This window comes from Conger conger, chromosome 7 (assembly GCF_963514075.1).
Source record: "Conger conger chromosome 7, fConCon1.1, whole genome shotgun sequence".
NCBI lineage: Eukaryota > Metazoa > Chordata > Actinopteri > Anguilliformes > Congridae > Conger > Conger conger.
This window is the reverse complement of record NC_083766.1, coordinates 19,064,626-19,088,323: the sequence shown is the minus strand read 5'-3', so window position 1 is coordinate 19,088,323 and position 23,698 is coordinate 19,064,626. Positions and strand designations below refer to the sequence as shown.

At 39.5% G+C, this 23,698-nt stretch overlaps 2 protein-coding genes across 2 annotated transcripts; one reads left to right on the top strand and one right to left on the bottom strand.

The window, feature by feature from the left end:
* Positions 1-775: 775 nt before the first annotated feature.
* Positions 776-6,238, bottom strand: LOC133133236 (arrestin-C-like). The gene is made up of 14 exons (XM_061249335.1): positions 6,231-6,238; positions 4,766-4,796; positions 4,445-4,505; positions 4,286-4,330; positions 3,760-3,953; positions 3,485-3,544; positions 3,308-3,384; positions 2,839-2,974; positions 2,572-2,656; positions 2,029-2,101; positions 1,654-1,791; positions 1,268-1,351; positions 1,050-1,073; positions 776-869 (listed from the first exon to the last, which is right to left on the bottom strand). The coding sequence occupies exons 1-14, from the start codon at positions 6,236-6,238 to the stop codon at positions 776-778; spliced, it is 1,110 nt and encodes a 369-aa protein (XP_061105319.1).
* An 11,945-nt stretch (positions 6,239-18,183) lies between these two features.
* Positions 18,184-19,296, top strand: LOC133133233 (P2Y purinoceptor 4-like). Its single transcript, XM_061249334.1, has one exon. It carries the CDS (start codon positions 18,184-18,186, stop codon positions 19,294-19,296), a length of 1,113 nt encoding a protein of 370 aa, XP_061105318.1.
* The last annotated feature ends 4,402 nt before the right edge of the window (positions 19,297-23,698 follow it).

The window sequence follows — 23,698 nt, the reverse complement described above, 5'->3', positions numbered from 1 at the left end:
GCGACCTCACCTTCACTACTGAGGGGGATTATTGCTCCAGTACGCTGCAGTTCACAAAATGCATAAACAAACAATATGAGAAAAACATTAACCGTGTGTCATTGACATCACCAAAAACATTACCCTCAGGACTTTCTCAAATTATATGCATACTGCACCAAAACATGTTACTCAATTATACATTTTCAGGAACATTTAGTTACTTAAAAAATGACAGTCAAGGAACAGTCAAGGCAGAAGGCAGCTCTCGGCATTTCCAAGAAAATGTACTTATTTCAAAATAAGTATATTTACTCATGTAATCCGTGTAAGCTGCTTTCAATAAGAAATTCATCAAATGCCAAAATGTAATGAACTGTAAAATTATTTTAAAAAACTGTTTCACACCATTCACTGTCTGCTGACCATAAGCTTGCTGACTATTTTATGTTTAGACCCAGGGCTGACACAGCAGGGCCTCCCAGGATTCTAGCACTATGGGCACCTTATTATCATACACCTAATCATTCTCCTTCTATCCCAATTTAAAAGTTTTAAATACATTTAAAAGTCAGTCACTTTAGTCTCGTTTTGCCTCAGTATTATGTTGTACTTACACATCTTCTCATTGCAAAGTGTGGCAGAAGAGAAAGGAACAGGAAAGAAAAGATTTCATTAGAAATCAAGAATATCTATTTTCTCTCATGTAATTTGCTTTGCTGAAGCAGACTTTAAAAGTACCTTCACTTACATCACACCGAAACCTCAAACAATACTTGAGAAGGTTTACAAATGCTCAAATGTCATTGTGACCAATGATTTGGATATTTGGATATTTACCAGCAGGCTTAGGATGCATCAAAACCAGGGGGAGTTCCACTGAGATATCACTGTTAGAACAAAACAAACAGCCAATGTGCTATCATCAGAAATATTCAACACACTTCCATGCAATTAAGCATATGGCTCACTTTTTATGATGCTTCAATGTTTACTGGCATCATTGGTATCATAATATCACACTGCTCTATTACCTTTAAAATTAATTTGTTTGAAATTATGATTTTTACCTGGCTGTCAGGTCTCCCAAGAGCCTAAGGGAAAATGAAAATGACATATTATAACATATAAGAATATAAAAAATGACATGTTTTGCAACAATAAGAAAACATGTCTGTTTGGTTTCATTGCGTTGATTTGAGTGATTTAGAAATGCTTTTGTTAGCATTTACATTTAACGTCTGTTCTCTTGGGACGTATGTACAGTACTGAATCAGGAGTGTCTTACCCTCCTCGGGATGCCATAAGGCTGACCCTGATTTTGTAGGAGACTAAGATGCCTAACACTTCCTTCTCCAAGTCTGGTCGCAAGCTGCAAGAGAGAGGAACCAAAAACCAAAATATTGGATTTTCCATTATTTTCCATTTTTCCAAAATAAAAAAATCCTAGATCATTGACCATCTGCATGGAGTTCATTATATATATATATCTGGGCCGATCCCAGCACAAGATGAGTTTCATCTCAAGCATCATGAGATGTTTTCCTCCTTGACAGCTATGTTATAGTAAGACTCTAGTCCTGTAGAATTGGCCAAATAAAAACACACAGTAGTTCTATTGAGCTCCAATTATGAAAAGTGAAAAAAATAAAATAAATAGAAGTGCCCACTTACATGGTAGTGGATGCAAGGCAAGTGTCCTCATATTTGAGTTTACCATCCAGGGCCAGACCGCTCTTCTCTTTGTTGTTAGCCAATGAGGGGATGATGTTAAGGACTTTCTCCAATGTTCCATTAGGCTCCACGGTCTCTCTGTCATAAACATTTAGGTGAACAATGAATAGAAATCAATTTATATTTACAAGAACAGTGCTGAGCCTGAGATATCTCATGTGTGACAATACCAAACACGCCCTGAATGTTGATGTTTGTATATTGCAAACAACAACCTTATATGAACTTTGAATGAAATTTTGTAATGATTGTAATGAAGCAAACCATGTTGTACACAAAATAATAACAACAATGTACCGTATTTGGACCACTTACGAAAACTCCTCGGTCAGGACCGTCTTGTTGTATTTATCAGCAGAGTAGAGCACCACATCTGCGGTCTGGTCAACTGATGATAGAGAAAAACAACGGTTACAAAAATAACTTTTAGAGTATATGAATAAGAGAGTCAAACAGAATAAATGTGTAATGTGTTCATTTTTGTCTGACTTTTGATCAGTTGTGAATATGTTTTAACCTATTATTTAAAGGTACAATAGGTAAGATTTGTGTGTTAAAGCATTGTTACAAGACCATTGCAAATCCCTTCCTATCATCGAAAAAGGCTCACTGGCATGTTGACTCACCATCTGCTTGTGTTTATAGTTCTTAAATTTGGGTTTCAAAATATAATGTTGATGGACCGACACGGACTTCACAGAGAAGGGATAAACAGTGTTGAGGTTTAAGGGTGTTTGTTGCTGCAATTCCTCTCTTGGCCGTTAAAAGTCCGAAATTACCTATTGTACCTTTAAAAGCTAACATACAGCTGTTCCTTATATTTCTACCTTCTTTCTGTCCTCCCCTTTCCATACTTACCGCACACTTTGATTTGCTTCACCACTTTGTTGGATTCATTTTGGATTTTTACTTTGACTGGGATTGGGTCACCATGGTAATATAACTAGAAATGAAAGAAAGATGACAACAGTGAGGATCTGGATGGAAATCAGACCATTTTCCCGTACAAAGAGGATGGTTGGTGGCACTGAAGAGCCAGCAGAGTTGGAGGACTGGAGGCTGAGGCTATAACAGGAATGAAGGAACCTCCCTGTCATTTGCGACCCAACTGGACAACATACGTACCTCCTTCTCAATGGATGCCTCCAGGTGGACTGGCTTGTCTGACATCATGAACTGCTTGCATATATCGGCCTTGGGCCCGGAGCCTGTGTTATCAGGGGCAAACTGAATCTTGCGAATGATCAGACGACACGCGTCCCTGTGGGGGCATATCCAACAGCTCTTAAAACACACAGGCAAATGTCCATTCTATTTCTTGATATTTATAGAAATACTTTATACAGTAAGTGTAAGATTTTTACAAGTGAGGATTCTATTTCCCATATTCCATAAATATGTATTCCTGTGTTCTTATTTAGCATTTTCCATGCAATAACAGGGATGGAGATAACATGCATAGTGAACTACTATTCGGTCTTTGTTTATACGATTTCCAATCAGTGGTTGACCATTACACAATACACTGGGCATGTTGCCCTTATTTTGCCTATAAGCAGTTGTGAGGTATTGCTTTTTGAGGGGCTGAACGTACTTCTTACTGATTTTCTCATCAGCGTTATCTGCTTCATTGGCGATGTATGCCTTCACTTCAAAGTCCACACCACAGGCCTGCAGTGAGAGAGAGCAGGAGCGATTACTTTCCCCTGAGCTTTACTGGTCTCTCCTTTTATTTCAAACACATCCAGAGAGAGAGAGAACCAGATCGTACCTTGCCTTTATCTCCCGTGCCAGGCTGCAGAGTCACAGAGCAGGGCAGGTTGTTTGGCATCTGGAACATAGAGGGTAGAAATATTCAACCTCCCTAGCCTCAATGCTCATCTGACTTTGCATCTATGTACATGGATCTATGCATTAACAGGAAAAGGAACAGGCTTGAGAATCGTATCTGTGTCAAAGGTCTGTGCCAACATTCGTTACTGGAATACACGGTTAGTGTCAAAAATTAGGAGTGTGTCAGGAGCGTTGACAATAATTGGGACCTACTTTGAAAGTCACGGGATATGAATGTTCACCAGCTTTCTTCATCAGTGTCTCCTGTGTAGGGGTGGGGGTTGGTTGGTCTCCAAGGGGAGGGTATATCTGTTTTCGCTGTGTCCAGATGTCTTTCCTGAATGAGAGCCCAATCACATCCATGTCTTCCCGACCATAACGGAAAGCACAGCACAGGTAGACCCACGCTGTGGAGGGAAAGTGGGTTATCATCCCGTTGTCCAACACTATACCAGTGGATTACTCTCGTACCTATTTGCCTTATGTGCTGAAGCTTGTGCTATCTGTGCTATTTCCACAAGAACACTTAGTAGTGGTTTAAAACAAAGGAGGGAAAGTTCTTGAATGTGTTTATGTATGTTCCATTCTGGATGTACCCTTCACAATACAAGTACAGAGAGGCTGACAGCAGAGATCATGAGTTATTTAACAACCAACCCCATAAAACATTACTGTGCTTATTCAGTCATACTCATAAAACATTATCAATCTCATTCAGTCATTACAGAACAAAACCTACCTTTCTTGCCACCAAGAGATGATGGGTCAATCTTTAGCACACAGTCTGTCAGAGAGAACAGAACATGTTAAACAGAAATTAGTCCAGCTTCAGTGCAGTTCATCCTGAGCAGGCGACCTAAATGATTTTAGTCACAAGTGAAGAACAGGATTGACTCACCAACAGGCTCCACATGGTCCACATGGTCCACAAAGTCTCTCCTCCCCATGTAGAGGGTCATCTGAAGAAAACAGGTGTTTAATGAAGGCAATATTATTGGCGTAGACCATTGTAGGTCTATTGCCAGAGGTTATAGTATGCGTTTAGAAGGATCTGAACACAGACCCTTGTATTACTTCTTAACATTCAGATTTATTTAGTATCAAGTTTTGCTTTGTGTCTAGATATTTACTATATTATTGAAAAGCATCATATGGTCACTATGACGGTGCATGGAAGCCATAGTTTGTGTAGCCCATGTGACATATAGTTTCCTCTCACCTGCCCATTCCCACTGGTTTTCTTGAAGACTCTGTAAAAAGAGCAAAGAACAAGAGACCATTTCTTTAGATGAACTGTACAGTATTCTCTTTTTTATTTCCAGTCAGATAATGAATGCCAAATATCTATGATGTTAGCATCATGTCAAACATCTGGCAAATATTGAGCATAGCTAGCTACACACAAATGAAGAAGTCAGCACCCACAAAGGGTCTTGTCCATGAAAGTCACCATCATGAATCTGCCTGTCAGGTATTAGCCTGCCGTGTCAGCTAACTGCCTGATCCAACCCTGCACCTGTCGTCAGCCAGCGGGAAAGCTCCTTAATCTCCTTGACCTCCACAATCCCACCCCTTGTTCAATATGTCAGCTTATCTGTGCATGCCAGCATGCACTCTCTAAGTCATCTGAAGTCTATATTGTAAAGCACCCACTGCTGTTGGGAATAGTAGTTTAGTAGTAGTAGTAATTTTGGAAATTATGATTATTACCAATTCAAATGCCATTACAGATTCTGAATTGACTGTGCCCCAACATTTAGTAAGATTCCCATCTTTAAAATATTGTAATGCTGAGGCTTTCCTGACCTGGGCCTTAACAATCTGTCAGATTTGCCCATGGCAGCTTATGTGCATCTGATGTTGGTATGTTTTCCTGAGTTGTGAAACATTTCAAGCGCTATCTTGCCTAGATGGCAAAAGCAGGGGTTATGCAATAACTGAAATCTAACTAATGCAGTAGCACAAAACAGCATTTTGTTTGGTTGTTTCAAATAACATTTTATAATAGAGAGAGAGAAATGTTCAATTTAAATGAGCAGTTCATTCATGTAATTTATGCATATTGCCTCTATTCCATTCTATTCTATTCCAAGTTTTTTTTCATTACAGTTTTCATGGAGACTGTAGAAAAAGCGATATGTGTCATTTCATGTCATTTATCATTCATCTTTTATGAAATATAAGTCAACAAGAGTATTTATCAATACACATAATTTACTTGTCGTGGCTGTAATGCATGTCATATCTCATACAGTGACATACACAGCCGCACTCATGTTGCTATCTACGCAGCCGATATGTACTGAGTAGAGGAGCGTGCGCTCTCTTCTGAAGCACGTAAGGTCACCAGCTGCTTCTTTTCACAGCGCAGCCGACAAGCAAAGCTTGTCCAGGCATGACGGGAAGACGCTTCCCTTGCAGCTTCAGCACGCAGGCCACGGGTAACCGGGTAAATGACCACTAGGGGTCGCCAAAGTGCAATGACAGGGGATCCAGTCTGAATTAACCCTCAATATCTCTGGGAGACACTCCCACCATTTCCTTGTGAGGCTACTGGCCACAGTTGGGATTCAATCCTGAACCAAGGAGTCTATCTAATCACTACAGCTGTAGGGGAAGCCACCCAACTGCCCCTATAACGCATTTGATTTCACATAAATTCAGACCAAGAGAAAGATACTTACTTTGACATGTTTATCTGGTTTTATGCTGGGTTATTTCTGTGAATATAACAGAACTGTTGTTAGAACCAGTAGCCTGTGAATACTAAACAATCATTTAAGTGATGGGGGTGTAATTTATAAAACCAAAACAGACAGACAATATTGAAGGACACAAACTGGCATTCAGTAAGAAGAGGAAAATGGCATGAATCTATCTCTTCACTGTGCATTGAAAGGTTACACTCAGGGAATTGCAAGGCTGGTTCCATCCCAGCCAGTAATGAAAAAGGATAAACCTGGAGAGGTTAATCTCTACAAATGTGATTAGGGTCCCAAACAAATTTAATCTAAACATAGCCGATGGCCTTACTGGGAATTAACTTCTCTAATCTTTTTTTCTCGGATACCTATTTCTTCTGCGGTAGAAACAATCTAGGCAGGGGGATGCGTGCTGCAACTTTGTAAACATTTCTATTTTTATAGAGCCAAATTAACTCTGCCCAATCTGCTCAGAGATAGAGAGATCCTGAGTGAGGATGTATGGCACAGATATTCCTCAAGCATGTGTATTTCATTTGTATGCAGAGGATGTGTCAGTATTCCAGTTTAATGGACACATGGGTAATTTGAATGGTCATTTTGCTGAATGTATTATGACAACAAGTACATGCAATAATTATTGGGGTTTTTGAGTTAAAATGCATATTTATAGTACTGTGCAAAAGGCACATGTAAATGTAACAAGCAAAAAAATGTACTAGATAGAGCAGCAAATAGTTAAAAACAACGTCAAATTATTATTTGTTGTGGCAACCTTTTAAAACTGCATCTCATCAATTCTTATAAAATTGGCTGGTAGGTTGAGATCTTTTACAGAAGGAATCACCTAAAGTTATAATTTGTTTAACAATATTGCTAAATAAATTACAAAATAAATAATAAATAAAAATATAAGATTTTTATATTTGTAAAATCTCACATTAATTAAACATGGCATTAATTTCAATAGTAGAAGCAGTACATTGTTATGCTGATAGACATGGAAATTCCTAACTTTTTTGTTCACTTTTAGAAGTATTCCCATTAAATTACAATAAATGTTTTTTTAGCAGAGCCCCAGGTTGCAGCACATCTCTGCCATAAGCTAAAATCACCTTGATGACAAGTAATTAAATTGGTACACGCAATAACGCTGCTGCTAAACACAATAATGCTCCTCCAAAATGTGACTCAAATAGCATAATTCATCATTCAGTCAGCATTCATAAAATGCTGACACACTGATCACATTGGCATGCGCTTACTGCATACTAAAATGATCAATTCTATGCTTGAACTGATTGCTTTCAAACTTCACCCTTTTCATTTTCCTTCTGCACATCCACTTCACAGGTATTTAAATTCAACTGCCTTAAAAATATGTGTAAACATCTTTACCAAATATGTTATGACATGTTGTTTTCAAACTGTCTACCCAAAAACCAATAACCCTCCTTCCCAACTTTGACAACAGTCAAACTGAGATTAAAAATGGGCAAAGAAGAAAGATAATGTTACCTGTTCAGAGTAAGTATACACGCGATTGTTCTTGTAATTCCAGTGTAGCGTGAGGCTTTTTTGGTTTGTGTGAGTGGCTGAGACTTGCTTTCTCTACTGTCTTTATACCATGATCTCTGCCCCCTCCCCTAGGCTTATCTGACCCAATATAGTCTGTTGTTTCCAATCTTAATCCTATTTCACAATTACGTGACTGCTTTTTACAGAAACCAAGTGTCTAAAAATATGTTCAGTTTCTTATGTTTAATATTTATACAAGGGATTACAACAATGTTTTGTTGCAGTAGGGCCAAAAAATACACTAGGTGTATTTTCTTGTCTGGGGCCTTCTTCCTGAACTAGTTACATATTGGTAGATCCTTTGGGATTTTTCAAGTTTTTTATTTTGTCTTGAACTGGTAGCAATGGAATTCCCAACTATCAAGGGACAATCAATATGCCTGTCATGTCAGCAGAGAGAAATATTCACTGATGGAAAAGAACACATGTAATGCCAAGGAGCATTTAAGGCCAAGAACTCAAGTCCAGGGTGTGTGTCTTAAGTTAAGACTTAAGGGCAAATGCCCTTGAACTCTTTTGTGCTTTTATTGTTTTTATCACTTTCCGTGTCCCTGCCTATGCAAATTGAAATGTAGTAATGAAATGTAGTAAAGTTGTAGTAATAAAATGCCAGGATTATGATAATATTTGGATACATGAACAGGATTTAAAAAAATTAATTATATATCTTACTGAGGCTTTCCCACATATACAGCTATACAATGACAGAAGGTGAATTATACCCATTTTAAGCTTTTAAGGAAGCACACATGAGTTCTGGTAAGATTACTGTTCCATCAGAGAATTGATCTCCTTAATCCACACTGCAGGATATCCTAGATGCAGTGTATGTTGCAGGTGTTTAAGATTCAGGTAGGCAAGCACAGTGCCTTCCAGAATAAAGTATTTGAACTGTGGTACAATTTCTGTTTTGCTCTGTACTCCAGCACATTGGATTTTAAATGAAATAATGAATATGACATTAAAGTGCCCCCTTTAATAGTATGGCATTTACATCCATATCAGGTGGTCCTTGTTGGAAGTACAGCCTGTAATTGAAGTAATTGAGTACAACTGTCTAGTCAGAAACAGCTGAGAAGTCAACTGTCCAATTACTTTTGGTCCCCTAAAATTGTGTGTGTGTGTGTGTGTGTGTGTGGGGGGGGGGGGGGGGGGGGGTAAAAAGGGATGTAATTCCTACATGGATCATCTGATATGGATGTAAATATCCTGAAATTAGTGACTTTAACATCATATTCATTGTAAAATCCAATGTGCTGCCGTGCTAAAAGAAAATATTAATTGTATAACTTTCCAAAAACCTACGGACCACACTTGTATATAATACATGTAATTAGCATTGTATGCTCAAAAAAACTTATTGTATAGTAATGAATTGCTCAAAAAAAGTAATATTACTTAATATTACTAACTTAATATTTTTTTTTACAATATTACAAGTAGTATTTCAAAACAATTATTCTTGGATGCTTGAGGTATGCTAAGGATAATTGTCTTGCTGATAGATCCATATGTGACTAGGTTTGTGCTTCTTGATGAGGGAATACCAGGTTTTGACCAAAATGTCTCAGTACCTGCTGGAGTTCATGACTCCATTGCCCTGGATAAGCGGCCCTGGTGTAAAATAATGCAGTAACATAAAATATCCACTGCCATAATCCCCTGTAGGTATGACATCCTTTGAACGATCTATATTTTATGTGGGAGGACTATATACCTTTATTTCAATACATTTACTCTCATGTTTCAATGTTTTTCATTTAGTAATTAATTTTTCTGAAAAACACAGGTACCAAAATTATTGGCATCTCTTACAATTATTGTAAATAATTGATAATCCATGCATAATTTCATGATCCCTGCAGTAGAGTATAAAAATAATAAAAGTAACAAGCATGCAAAAGCCCTTTGTCAACCATCAGTACGGGGAAACCCAAAGAACCCAAAGAACAGACACAGATGGTCATTGACCATCACAAGTTGGGTACTGGGTACAATACAATACTAAACAATAATAGTTGTAGTACAATAATAAAAAGGCACACAAAACCTATGGAATGGTTGCAAACTTGCCAGGAACAGGACGCATATTATTCCCATGGACAGCAAGGAAGATGGTGAGGGAAACCAAAAGTAACCCAAGGATGGCAGTTTAAGAATGAAAGAGATTGGTTGTGTCTTGGGGTCAACAAGTCTAAAAAAACCCCATAAAATGGCACCTCCATACCAGCATACTCTTTGGAACAGTAGAACAAATTCAGCCCTTACTCAGCACAATAAACAAAAAACCAAGCATCTTGCATTTGCCAAAACTCATTGGAATTATGACTGGAAGAGAGTGGTCAGATGAGACTAAAATGGAACATTTTGGCCATACACACTTTAGGGAACATCATTGACATGTTTGGTGGAACAATTGAATGCATACAAGGAGAAACACTTCAAACCTATAACCAAATATAGCAGTGATGTTTTGGAGAATTTTTTGCAGCCAGGGGCACTATTTAAGGTCAATGGCAGAATTAATTCAACAATGTTCTGCAATGGTCTGAATTCTGTTTTGAATTCAACAACCATGTTCTGCAATGCCCATCTCTGTCTCAAATATTGGAATACACCAATATTTCACAGTTGAAATCTGTATTTTTAGAAGCAATTCCAGCTTTGAGCGGAAACCATAGTGGTGTGATTTGGTTTTGTTTCATGGAACACATGTTTCCTGAAGGTACAGGTTGCATCTGACTTTATTTAGCAATTATTTGTCTACAAGTATCACCTCTATTGTTAGAAGCAGAAGGAAACTCTTTCTTTAGAGGCATATAATAACCAAGCTTGAGCACCACTTAGGATATTCATGTTTGGCCTCCTTAGAAAGACACTAAAATAATGAAAGTTTTGATGACAATATCATACTGCTCAGTCCTGCTAAAGGGAACTTTAATATGTAGATGCTAGTTTAGCTAAATCAGTTCTGCCTCCCCCAGTTTCCAGCTGTGCCCCTCTTAGATTTAAAATGGACAATATTTCACCTTAAACTTCACTTCCCCAACAGAATATTAATATTATTGAAGCACGTGTTAATCCAGCTCAATGCTACAGAGTACTGACCATCACAGGCTGTAAGAATGCTAGTTTGTGAAGGCATAGAAAGAATTCTACTGTCTGAATGAGCCTTTTCCTGACAGAAGCTCTAGAGAAAAAAAAACATTTACTTAGTGTAAAGACAGACTTACATTCTTTATCTTCTTAACCGTATGAGTTCAGCAGACCTGTCTGTTCACAATCCTGCCAATTATGCAGGAAAGGTTAAAGGGTCATTCATGGGGTCACATGCTAACTGTAATTATTGCGAACTCCCCGTTGAGGTCAGAACTGTAGAATCTCTCCCCACCTTCAAGCGCAAACTGAAGACGCACCTCTTCAAGCAGCAACTCTCCCCATCCCTCCCTACCTCCCTGTGAACCTTAATTGTTGTCTTTGTGATTTACGTAGTGTTTCGGTATTTTTTCAGTTGGCTAGGTAAGCAGTATTTGGATAGTTAAGTTTGGTCACTTTTACTTTGTTGTTTTTTTATTTGTTGATTTAAAAAAAAAAAGAAAAAAAAAAAAGGCCCTGGTCCTTTGTTGTACGGGTAGCAATTAAGGCCCTGGTTATGGGTATGCACTTTGTTGTACGTTGGTCTGGATAAGAGCTAGGACTCGGAACCGTACTTTCCTCTAGGGTCCTGAGGGCCCAGCTCTCATGAACCATTATGCTATACGGCCACCCTTAAATTGCATTACTGTACATGAAGCATTCCACATGAGACATTTACATTTACATTTGCACTTTAGCATTTAGCAGTCACTTTTATCCAGATACATTTACAATGATGACATTTTAACATACAATTCATTTATACAGTCGGATACTTACTCCTTGACATGTTGCGAAGGGGATTATGCATTTAAAGACCTTTCCCTGCTTATTCTAATCACCTTACTGCTAAGCTCTCACTAAAATAGCTGTAGTTAAGTCAAAATAGAAGTTACTACACAAGAATGAATTATGGGCAGCTTTCACATACTATGCTTATTTACAAATATGCCTCCTCAAGTCCTCTTTTGAAAAATCTGTAATCTCCCTTGTCACAACAGATTATACCCATATGACATGATTGTTTAAAAGATGATTGAGACTGACACTGTGATGCTCTTATTGCCTGGAACAATGCCCAGACAATGTTCATTCATGTCCTCACCTATAGGCTGAGAGGGGAGGCCAGCATCAGTGTGAAGCTATGTTTGGATTAGACCTCATCCAATAATTCCTCAATTCCAAGAAGCCTTTCTGCTTAACTTCAGAGAAATGTGTTATATGAAGAGGACGGTCTACACTGCAGGTCTTGATGCCAAATTGCGATTCTGTGCCTATATTTGTTATATTTCACTGCCTCTTTTAAAAGTTACCCATATCCACCCATATATACTTGAAACAACCCACATGCATACCCCAGGGTTTAGTTACCAATACTGAAGTAAAAACCAGGCCGGCACAGCCATATTGCTATCTATTATGGATGCAAAAACAGAACTGGTCACTTGGTTCCATTCACTCCACCATGGATTAGCCTCCCAAAGTTCACATTATGGTAATTAATAGAAGGAGCCAATAGCATTTGACATTTTGCATGAAAAAAAATCACTAAACTGATTGCATTGACTAGGCACACTGATCTCTGATTGGTTAAGAGCAAACTCGAGATGTGTCACAGGGTAATGTGATGTTCATTGTAGCATCACAGCTTCATCATATAATGAGGCCAACTCCCACTGTACATTCAGTTTTGTCTCCAAATAAAGCTTACAAAAAACCTGTGACTAGCTAGCTTGCTAGGTACTTAAGGTTAGTGACAGTTTAGTTCCCTAGATTAGCTAGCTAGAGGCAATTGCCATTATGCGTGTTGTATCCAGTGCATAATAAAATGGTTTGGCATGCATAATATTTATGAGGACTGACTTAAAATCTCAAGTTAAGAATTAGAATGATAAAAAGTATTGTAGTGATACCAACCTATTTACTTTATGGGGTAGCTAGCTTATTGGGTAAATATGTTTAAGCTGTTTTGCGCACACAGATTTGAACCAACAGCAAACAATGTAGGTACAATGGGCTCTAGAATTATTGGCACCCTTAATAAGAACAAGAAAAAAGGCTGCATATAATAAACAACACAGATAATAATCTATGTTATGTTCAAACATATGGGGAAACTACATACTTTTATTTCTTTTACATTACTTTTATAAATTTCCTTTCATGTCTCAATGTTTTTTTTATTAAGTACTTTTTTATTTTATTATTGGCACCCCTAACAATTATTGTAAATAAAATCAAACAAAGTGAAATTGTCAATAAAAATTTTACTTATTTTGTTAATCTCAGTCTATGCGGTATAGTATATATTACTGTATATATATAAATATAAATAAATATATATACAAGGAACCTCGGCGTGATGATGGGCAACAGACTGTCCCTCTCCGAGAACATTGCAGTGGTGAGCTGGTCATGCAGCTTCTCCTATACAACATCCAGACAATCCGCCCCTTTCTCACTCCCTACTCGACCCAGCTCCTGGTCCAAGCGATGGTTTTGTCCCACCCGGACTACTGCAACTCTCTCCTGACTGGCCTCCCAGCATCCGCCATCAGACCCCTCAAACTTATCCAGAATGCAGCAGCTCGTCTGGTCTTCAACCTTGCCAAACACTTGCATGTCACCCCCCTGCTTACTTCCCTCCACTGGCTGCCTGTCATGACTCGCATCAAATTCAAAACATTGGTGCTAGCCATCCAAGCAGTCCCAGCTTACCTCCAAAAGATCATCATTACATTATTACATTACATTATTGGCATTTGGCAGACGCTCTTATCCAGAGCGACGTACAACAAAGTGACTGTACATGCCTGCCAGATGGCCATCACAGGCCGCCTGGCGCCTCCCCCTCTCCAAACCTCCACCTCACGCTCACGACTACTGTCTGTTCTGGTACCACGGTGGTGGAACGAACTCCCCGTGGAGGTCAGAACAGTAGAATCTCTTTACCTGTGTTATTTACTTGTGTATTAGGATGATACCTTTGCTAGTTTTATTTGACTAGGTAAGCAGTTTATTCATATATTTGCGTGTTGCAGTATTACGATCAAACAGGTCTTGGTCCTCATCTTTGTTGAACAGGTAGCAGTTGAAATTGTACTTCCCTCTAGGGTCTTTCAGTGCACTTATCCCTGGTTATGGGTTAAGTTGTATTTGCTTGGAGCTCATTCACTTCAATCAATCAATCAATCAATCAATCAATGGAATAAATCCAATTGGGATTTAGATGTTAATGCAAGTTGAAATCCTTCTGGGTCTTATGCCCCAATCATCACCCTCTCCCTAGTATCTTACAGCAATATTAAACCCCATCCGCATTGCACTCTGTCTCCACCATGAGGACATTGTGAAAAGTGTTCCAGTAGAAGCTCAATGAGACAATAGAAGTGTGTTCCAGAAGAAGCGTTCCAGTAGAAGCTCAAGGGCGACATGGCTCAGGCAGTAAGAGCAGTCGTCTGGCAGTCGGAGGGGTTGCTGGTTCGATCCCCCGCCCAGGCTGTGTCGAAGTGTCCAAGACACCCAGTGAGCAAGACACCCAACCCCCAAATGCTCCAAATCCTGATGAGCTGCTTGGCACCTTGCATGGCAGCCAATCGCTGTTGGTGTGTGAGTGTGTGAGTGTGTGTATGAATGGGTGAATGAGAAGCATCAATTGTACAGCACTTTGGATAAAGGCGCTATATAAATGCCTACCATTTACAATGCATGCTCAAAATGGACTTGGATGAAACAGGTGAAGGTTTTCGGTCAGTTTGCTATCAGTTACTCTGTTTAGCATCACAAGGAAACACAGGTCAGAGCAAACCACCTACAGATCAGGGACAACCCAACAAAGGAAAGCAGAAGGCACATGAAACCATAAATACATTTCCTTACATAATGGCATTACTTTCTTGTTACCTTCTCTGTTGCCACCTGCGTCTCCTTCATTCACTCTTAAAAAACTGAACTCATCCCTCAACCTATTTTTAAAGTGTAATTCTATCCATTTCACTACGGTCATTAAGACTCTTACTTTAAAGGGCAGCTGTCACAACTTCTAAAAATAATACGAGAAATGGGCTCACATTCAAATACTGTATATCACTAAAGTTTTCTCCTTTCTCACAACAATGAATGATATTTGGGCTCTGGTTGCTAAACACATGAATGCAAATAATTTTATAATTCACTAATTAATTCATATTAATAAGTGTCATGTGTCATTTTCATTGAGAAGGCCAAATGTATATCTTATCCCATTACTCACATGCCCCCTTTCTAACTCCAACTAACAATGGTGTTATCATGGAGTGATTCTGATTGAAGATGGAGGTTAGTATCAAGCCATGTATAGGAGAAATCAGTCCCCCTGTGAAGAAATACAAGGGGCACTAAAATATTAATTTGATTATTAGGATGCACACATACAATAAATACACATTATGGTCACCCTTCCAGCTGATACCTGTAGCTTAAGCTTGATCAATTACGTGGTGGTTCTGCTCTATATTTTAAAATACAATTCCATTTATGCTGTGCTTGAGTTTCCTTTATTGAAGCAATTCGGGTTAAGTACAGTACCTTGCTCAAGGGTGCGATGGCAGCTACCCCGATGGGAATCAAACCAACACAGTTTCAGTGATAAACCCAGGTGTCTAACCAGTACACTACACTGCCTCTCTGAATTGAAAATATATTTCAAATTATATTTTTCACCGTCAGTACATAAGCATTATCAATGCCACACATGCTAATGAGTGAGTATCACATGCTTATAGCTGCATCACACTGCAGCTAGACCATTTGACCTGATTTGGGTGATCTAACTTAATACAGCTTTACTGACTGTGAATGAGATTGGGGCAGACTAACCAGACTTCATGTCGAGGGGCTTTTAAGAAAACCTGCTCAACTGTGGCATCAGACCTGGAAGAAAGGGAGATTCAGGAGATGGAGTCCACACTTATCTCTTACCCACTGGTATAAGGAGGTCTCTCCTTGTGACCTTTATTCTCAATAAGTTGTTTTTATAATGGTTTAGTGTGAATTATAATCCACGTTTTTCCTTTCTGGACTAATGTACAGTAAACACCTTGTTAAAATGACAAAGGTCTGCCAAGTATGTGCAAAGGTCATAAGTCAAAGGCTAAAAGCTAAAAGTAAGTTGTGGTACACATTCAGCCTCACTGTTCTGTTCTTACAGCTCAACCTATAAATGTATCACACAGTATATATGTAAATAAAATAGACTGTTTGGGGAAATCTTTACTTGCATCTGTATTAAGTGTTTGCTAAACAATCTATTGGAAACAATGTTTTGACATGCAATGGTTTATACAGGCATAAGAAGTTGACAAAATAATTTGTTGTTTTATTGGCTGGGTGGCATATTTAGCTGTCGAACAAAAATACAGTGATGTAATAGAGTAATAAAGCAATGCCAGCATTTCAATTACTAAGGTACAAGGAATGTATGCTGTTCTTTGAATTTTACATTACATTTAATCAATGCTGTAAATGTGATCTAATCGACTTGATTAAATGTGAATATGTGCACTGAATATTTAGAGGAAGTGCTTGTTGAAGATCATGTAATGTATGTAATATCCAAGACCACATTTTACTAGTTCTGTGCATTTCTCATCTTTATGGCAGAAGCCTCTTTGGTACTTGAAGTTGGGAGTTAACAATAGTTGAATATTCTACCTTGCACTTCACTTTTTATCTTTATGGGGCTGGTTGCACCAGCTTGTCTTAAAAATACTCTGTCGGCTGGTTGTACTTGTTAGATGAAGCCTCCCCTAATCCTCAATTCTATATCTACTGTAGAACATGCAGTGTCTTTTTTTTAAATGTGAACTGGAGCTACACTGGTTGTACCACTTGGGTGACTATAATAATGATAATGTGATACCATTCAATTAAGCTCTAAAATATTTAAGTCTCTGAAAATATAGTAGGCTACTGATCTGAAAATTCGACAATTGTCTATTTATAAGGAAATTGGAACAGGGAAATGCTCAGATGATTTTACATACCTTTTGAAAACGTATTGGCGTTTAAAACGCGTAACGTGTAAACGGTTTACACAATTCAACCAATAACACGCCGTGAACAAAACAATTGGCAAAACGTGAAGAAATACAAGATTCAGGATTTGAGGAGGATGTCGGCAAGGGAGGGTGCATTGCCTGGCAGACAGCCAACCAAGACAGTCATCTCTTTTTCAAACGTGAATGCTGACCATCCTCGCTGTACGCGTAACGTCAGTTTCGTCTTCTTCGGTTCTTCGCGTTTCTTTATTAGTGTGACAACAAGGTAAGTTCGAATTTTAATGTCAATGTTTTTTTCTTCGTGAAATTAAACGTAGAAGGCGGCTTCTAGTTTTCTACGGGAGTGAATATGTGCGCGCGCCGGTCTAATATGAAGTTGCACTTGTTCACCCTGTACTTGGAAAGACCATGGTTTTTTGTCTGGCATACAATTTTGTCGAAAATATTGATAATATGGACAAACATGGTGTTGCCAACCAATGTAGTGATTATGAGTGTTATAAAAATGGTTATAATTAGATTAAGCAGATTGTTCATAAATAATATCGTCATTACCCACATTATTGCTTGGTACGTGTTGATTACTCTTCCCTCAGCATCCCTCACAATGATTGCATAAACCGTGTATTGTTATGGTCCACTGTATTCCAGACAGGTGATTTTCTTACTCTGAGCATAAGCAAGCAGTGGATAAAATGTCTACACTTCCAAGAAGGTGGATTACGCACTGGCCTTTGCTCTCTTAATGATTGAAAAGTGTACTCATGTTGAATTCTCACTGTGTCTTGGGGCGGGACATTGAAATCTACAGTAACCATATGTCTGAGCAGAGCATTCCTTTTGCTCACTTGCTATCTGTCAAAGGTATAAAATATGATGAGATGCTTACTATATCTAACCAATATGGTCACATTACATATGGAATGCGGGGCCAGAATAGTCTGTCATATACATGGCATTGAAGCAATGTACTTTTTTCAAAGATTCAGCCCTGCACAGTGGTGGCTTTGCAACTTTACATCGAGGAGAATTTGCTTTACTGGAAATTATATTCATATGGTTTATATTGTCTCCTACATGTCATTATCCAGTGATAAATTAGAATAATTTTAATAATTTTTTACTTTTCCTTTCTAGAACATTTATGAAAGTCAGATCCTGATGCGTCTGATTGGAGATAGAGAATGACTTCCGCATTGTCATACGTGGACAATCAGACAGACGTGTCAGCACTGTTCACCACCCGGGCTTCAGAGGGAGCTGGTGAATCAAATGCAAGCTGCCGCTTTGATGAGGAATTCAAGTACATCTTGCTGCCTGTGTCGTACACCCTGGTGTGTGTCCTGGGGCTGGTCCTAAACTCCATGGCTCTGTGGATGTTTGCATTCAAAATGCGGCCCTGGAAGGCTGGGACCGTGTTCATGTTCCACTTGGCCGTGTCCGATATGCTGTATGTGCTCTCCCTGCCCACGCTTATCTACTACTACGGCAACCGCAGCCACTGGCCCTTCGGTGTGGCTCTTTGCAAGATGGTCCGCTTCCTGTTCTACGCCAACCTGTACTCCAGCATCCTGTTCCTTACCTGTATCAGCGTGCACCGCTACCTTGGCATCTGCCACCCCATTCGTTCCCTCAGCACGGTGAAGCCGCGCACCGCCCAGGCGGTGTGCGGCCTGGTTTGGGCAGCAGTCACCGCCTGCCTGGTGCCCAACCTCATGTTCGTTACCACCAGCCAGCGGGACAGGGACACGCTCTGCCATGACACCACGAGGCCCCAGGACTTCGAAAGGTACGTGAACTACAGCTTGGCCGTGATGACCATGCTGTTCGGCGTTCCCTTCCTGGTCATCGCGGTGTGCTACTGCCTGATGGCCCGGGCCCTGTGCTGCTCCAGACGCGCTCTCCCCCCCGGCCGGCACCGAGGCTCTTCCCGCAGGAAGTCCGTCATGCTAATCGTGGTGGTGCTGGTGGTGTTCGCGGTGTGCTTTGTGCCCTTCCACGTAACACGTACCCTGTACTACACGTACCGGGTGCTGGATGCTGACTGCTCCGTGCTGAACATCGTTAACTTTGCCTACAAGATCACGCGGCCGCTGGCTAGCGTCAACAGCTGCATCGACCCCATCCTATTCTTCCTGGCCGGGGACCACTACCGCTCCAAACTCATCCGGGCCCTCACCCGACAGACACCCGCCCGCTCCGTTGCCTCCACACCACTGCCCCCCTCCCTCAGCTGTGACCCTCCTCAGATATATACAATCCCAGACCATAATCCCCACTACCAGCCACATTTCTAGTCAGGAGATATCCCTTAAAACTGAGCGCTGCCATGCGCTGCACTGGGATGAGGTATGTGGTGAAACACAAGCCATTGGTATCCATTGCCCAGTTAATCTGGAATGCAACAGCTTCTAGTGCCTGTCTCTTCCTCCTTCTGCCTAAGGAACGAGAAAGGCTGGCCAAGATTTGCGATTGGGCATGCAGCACCTGAAAGACTTGCCAAACCAAGCAATGATAGTCATATCTAATGATTTCATTTTTAGTCATAGTCCTTATTATATCTGAGCCATGGGGATGGTGGAGGTTGCTCTTTCAGTTAAATTTCTCTATCTCAGTTTTGTTGTTGCTTGCTGACATTCAAGAAAATCCACCACCTAACAGTTTATTCCACATTAGTCGTGGTATAAACAGAGAATTAATATTTGGAATGCTGATATGTGATCACATTTCAAAAACGGGTGAGGACACAAAAGTACACACAGTGAGCCATTTTTCCTATTAGCGTTTTGTTTGGATGCCTCGCTGAAGCTTCCTGGCTGTATACAGAAAGGACTTTAGATGCATGAAGCCATTCATTAAGAATGAATGAAAAATGACTGGCTGGGTCTGGGACCCTCACTGTCATATCAGTGTTCGCAGGGAGGCCAGTGATCCACTGTAAACACTGATACTGAAAAGACAGTCCCCGTAGGCAAGGACATAACAGAGCCACTGTGTGCCTCTAAACTACAGCCAGTTCACCCCTCCCCAACCCAGGTGACACAGAGAAATTTACAACACAATACATGCTCTAAATATCACCCAACAATATACACAAACCCTCGATCAAAGAGTTGCTTCAACTGGCTAAAACTGGACTTAATGTCGTTAAGCACGGTATATTTTCATTGCAACCTGGACCAGGCTTCTGTACAGTACAGAATAGGTTATGGATGACTATAAAAAACAGCATAGAATAAAGGGACTATTGAAAGGAGCTCTCCATGTCAGCACAGGTAGAATTACACATTCCCTCCAGCTCCCCTTATGCGGATTCTACCCCACACTCATTTGGGATTCCGACAAAGGCTCTGCTGGCATTAGCCTTTTCTCTGTGATGGAGAAGTTTGCTCATCAGATTTCCTCATCAAGTGTGTTTCCTGGAACCTTCCTTGACTGTTTGTCTTGCAAAGGTCAGTGATACTTGTTTCCCATCTCTGTTGTATAGCTGGTGGGAAAGGGCTGTCGTAGAGGCAATCCTCAGTTTACAAAATGAGAGAATAGACTGAACTTAACTTATGCTAATTCACATCTGGCACATCTTGCTCACGTGGAGAATACAATTAGATCAAATTTCTATAATCTGTATGGTTTTCATCAGTCTTTGATATTATGACATAAATTGATTTTGTGACATGAATCCCTGACACTCAAGCAACAGAGATAGCATTTAGAAATATATGAAAATAAACATACTACTTTCTAGAATATTCCTTTAAAATAAGGAAAATAAAGACTACCTTCATTTTGTAATATGTTCATATGTTTGGGAAGCTGTTTTGTTATGAATTTATAATTCTATTAGATTTTTATACATCTTAATAAATGGTCTTGATGATATAAATTGATGAGTCTATTCATTCCTTAAAGCAACAAGGTCTCAGCCAAGGTTGAAAAGATTTGCAAAAGTTGTGAATGTCAAGTACTCATTAGTGTTCTTTCCCTTCCGTTAAGTCTTGAATTACCTTGGCACCAAAGGAAAGCACTCTTTGGTGCCACCATTTACATTTCATGGTCATTCGACAATGTAATATGACATTACGCACCTTCAGCTGACAATCAAAAATGTTTTTCCATTACACAAAAGCAATTTTGAGGGGTCTATGAGCAGCAGCAATGGCAGAGGCAGTTCTTGAGAATTGGGCTGATGGCTGAAAGAAGCAGAATCGGAATTTTACAGGGTTTCCTTTAGAAAATGTCCTACCCTTTTAAAGACAATGTACTCAGGTAGAATAGGACACAACATTGTTCAGGCAAGGATATTTCCCGTTTCCTATAATGCACAAAGCTATAATAACGTACTATAAATTCCTAAATCAGGCAACACATGTATGCTGTTATAGAACATTCCAGTGAGCTGCCCTCATAATAGTAACTATGGGAATGCTTCCACTATTATCCCTCTCAATCAAGATAAGCTGTGTAAATCTGCCATTCCTGTCACTTGGAGGAAATATGCCTATACTAGATTCAGGGATAGTCATTCTATCAACACGGATAATGTTATTTATATTAAGCCTCTTGCAGTTTGTTTATGTTCTGCTGATCTGTCTCATCAAAATATGGTCCATTTTGGGCTTCTTAAACTGGGTCACTAAATAAAAAAATCTTTGATTTGTAGTGATTTTATACTGTCTCATAACCTTGATTTTCTTCTGCTGGCAGAAACCTGGTTTAGACCTGATGAGTCTTACCCATTAAACCAGGCCTCCCCTGTTAATTGGTCCTACCGTAAATCCTCAAATTGTGTCCGGGGTCTTTTATTTATGTAGGCTGCACAAAGCACAGGCCTTTATTTGGGGCAGGCTTGTATTCGAGGCAGGCCTTTATTTCTTATTAGGCTTCTGGTGAAGAATTTTATTCTTAGAAATAAAGTAAAAGCCTACACTTCAAGTGGGCCAACACTGTTCAACACTTCCTGTAACCGTTCAGAAATCAGTTAGTGTAGGCTAATCAGGAAACACCGTTTGGTAAGTCATAGTGTCAGTCTTAACAGACTTAGTTTATTGCAAATATTCTCAAACACAATAAATCACATGCAAGTCCAGAATCCATAAAATAACAACTTGCCAGACACGCCTTCATGAACAATAACAAATTAGCGTAGATAACAGCAAGTTAAGGATCTGTTTTTCCTAAAGTGCGTTTTATTGTGAGGCATGCGTTTCGTTTGGAGCAGCATACCGGTAGGCTATCAAAAGATTTTTGCTTTGGTTTGGGATTTAATTTACTTTTGGACTGTTTGATTCTATTGCTAAGTGTTGGGATTGATGGGCACTGAAATCTGGGCGGTATTTGATGGTTCACTGTAAAGTTTTATGAAGTTGAAAGAGTGTTGGGATTTCCACCCGTCTGTTTATTGCGAGCCAAGGCAGCCGCTTCATTGAACGTGCGCTGTGCTGTAAATACACGGAAACCTTATTGCGTAGCCAAGTAGCCTAAATTGAGTTAATTTTTAATTTTGCCTGATTTACATTTTATTAAATTCGTAGGCTGGAATGCCTCGCGGCAACAATTGTGTTTAAATGTATACTGCTTCAGCCTTTGGCAAGCTACTTAGAAGGGGGCGGCAAGCGACTGGTAACTTGAGAGCTAGGTGTTGGAGACCCATAGTGTAGGACAACGACTTTTCATTGGCAACAGTATTAAACCAACCAACAATATAAAATATTAAGAAGAGCTCTTTTATTTCATTGAGTTAAATCGAAACAATGTCTTCTAATGCTCAAGGACTGATAGCCCTACTGGTAGGCAATATTACCCCGGCTTGTATTTGGGGGCCGGCCTTTATTTGTCCGAATTATTCGAGGCCCGGCTTCAAATAGAATCCCGGACACAATTTGAGGATTTACTGTATCTCCAGAAACCTAGAACTGTGAAGGTTGCATAGCTTCCATTTACATAACCAGTTTTCCTCATTCTTCTACCTTGGTATATTTAACTAATTTGAGGCTATGAGCTTTATCATAAGAGACTGTACACCCATTCTTTGCATTTCATTTATAGGCCCCCAAAACCAACCACTGGTTTTATTTCTGAATTCGCTGAGTGTCTTGCACTGATTGTGCACAGTCATGACAGAATATTACGACTGTAGGTCCTTAATATCCTGTCTGCTGTCCTGACTCTGCTTTAGTCTCTGAATTTGTTTTGGATACTTTTCACAATCTGTTATTACAGAGCCCACTCATAATAAAGACCATACTCTTGATCTGGTCCCTATATATTGGTTCACCATTTCAGGTCTATCTCGGTATTTCCTGTCCTCCATCAATTACTGATCATTCCCTCATTCAGTTTTGTGTAGAATTAGAATGCACTCGCATCAATTATCATAGTACCTAATGCGGTAGACCCTGCAGTAGGCTCGGCTATTCCTATTTACTAGACAGGACTCAAAGTATGAACTTTAACAATCTGATCTCTAATTCTGCTCAACTAAAATTTGGTGTGTCTCAGGGCTCAGTTTTAGGTCCCTTGTTATTTTACATTTCTACAGTATGGCAGGCCTCTGACATCTTATCTGTAAGTACAGCTTTAACTTTTATATCTATACTGATGATACTCAGCTATATAGTTCAATTAACCTTAATTACTCATCCCAATTTAAAACTAGAAAACTCCCTGACCAAAATTAAAACATAGTTATCTTGTGAACTT

Bases quoted from the DNA above. Each gene is read 5' to 3' on its own strand.
- LOC133133236 (XM_061249335.1), bottom strand. The intron at 3,954-4,285 runs GTAGGTTTTGTT...TTCCCTCCACAG, and splicing joins ATCTCTTGGTGGCAAGAAAG to CGTGGGTCTACCTGTGCTGT. The intron at 1,792-2,028 runs GTAAGTGGTCCA...TGTTTATGACAG, and splicing joins GTCCTGACCGAGGAGTTTTC to AGAGACCGTGGAGCCTAATG.
- LOC133133233 (XM_061249334.1), top strand. From the start codon at position 18,184: ATGACTTCCGCATTGTCATACGTGGACAATCAGACAGACGTGTCAGCA.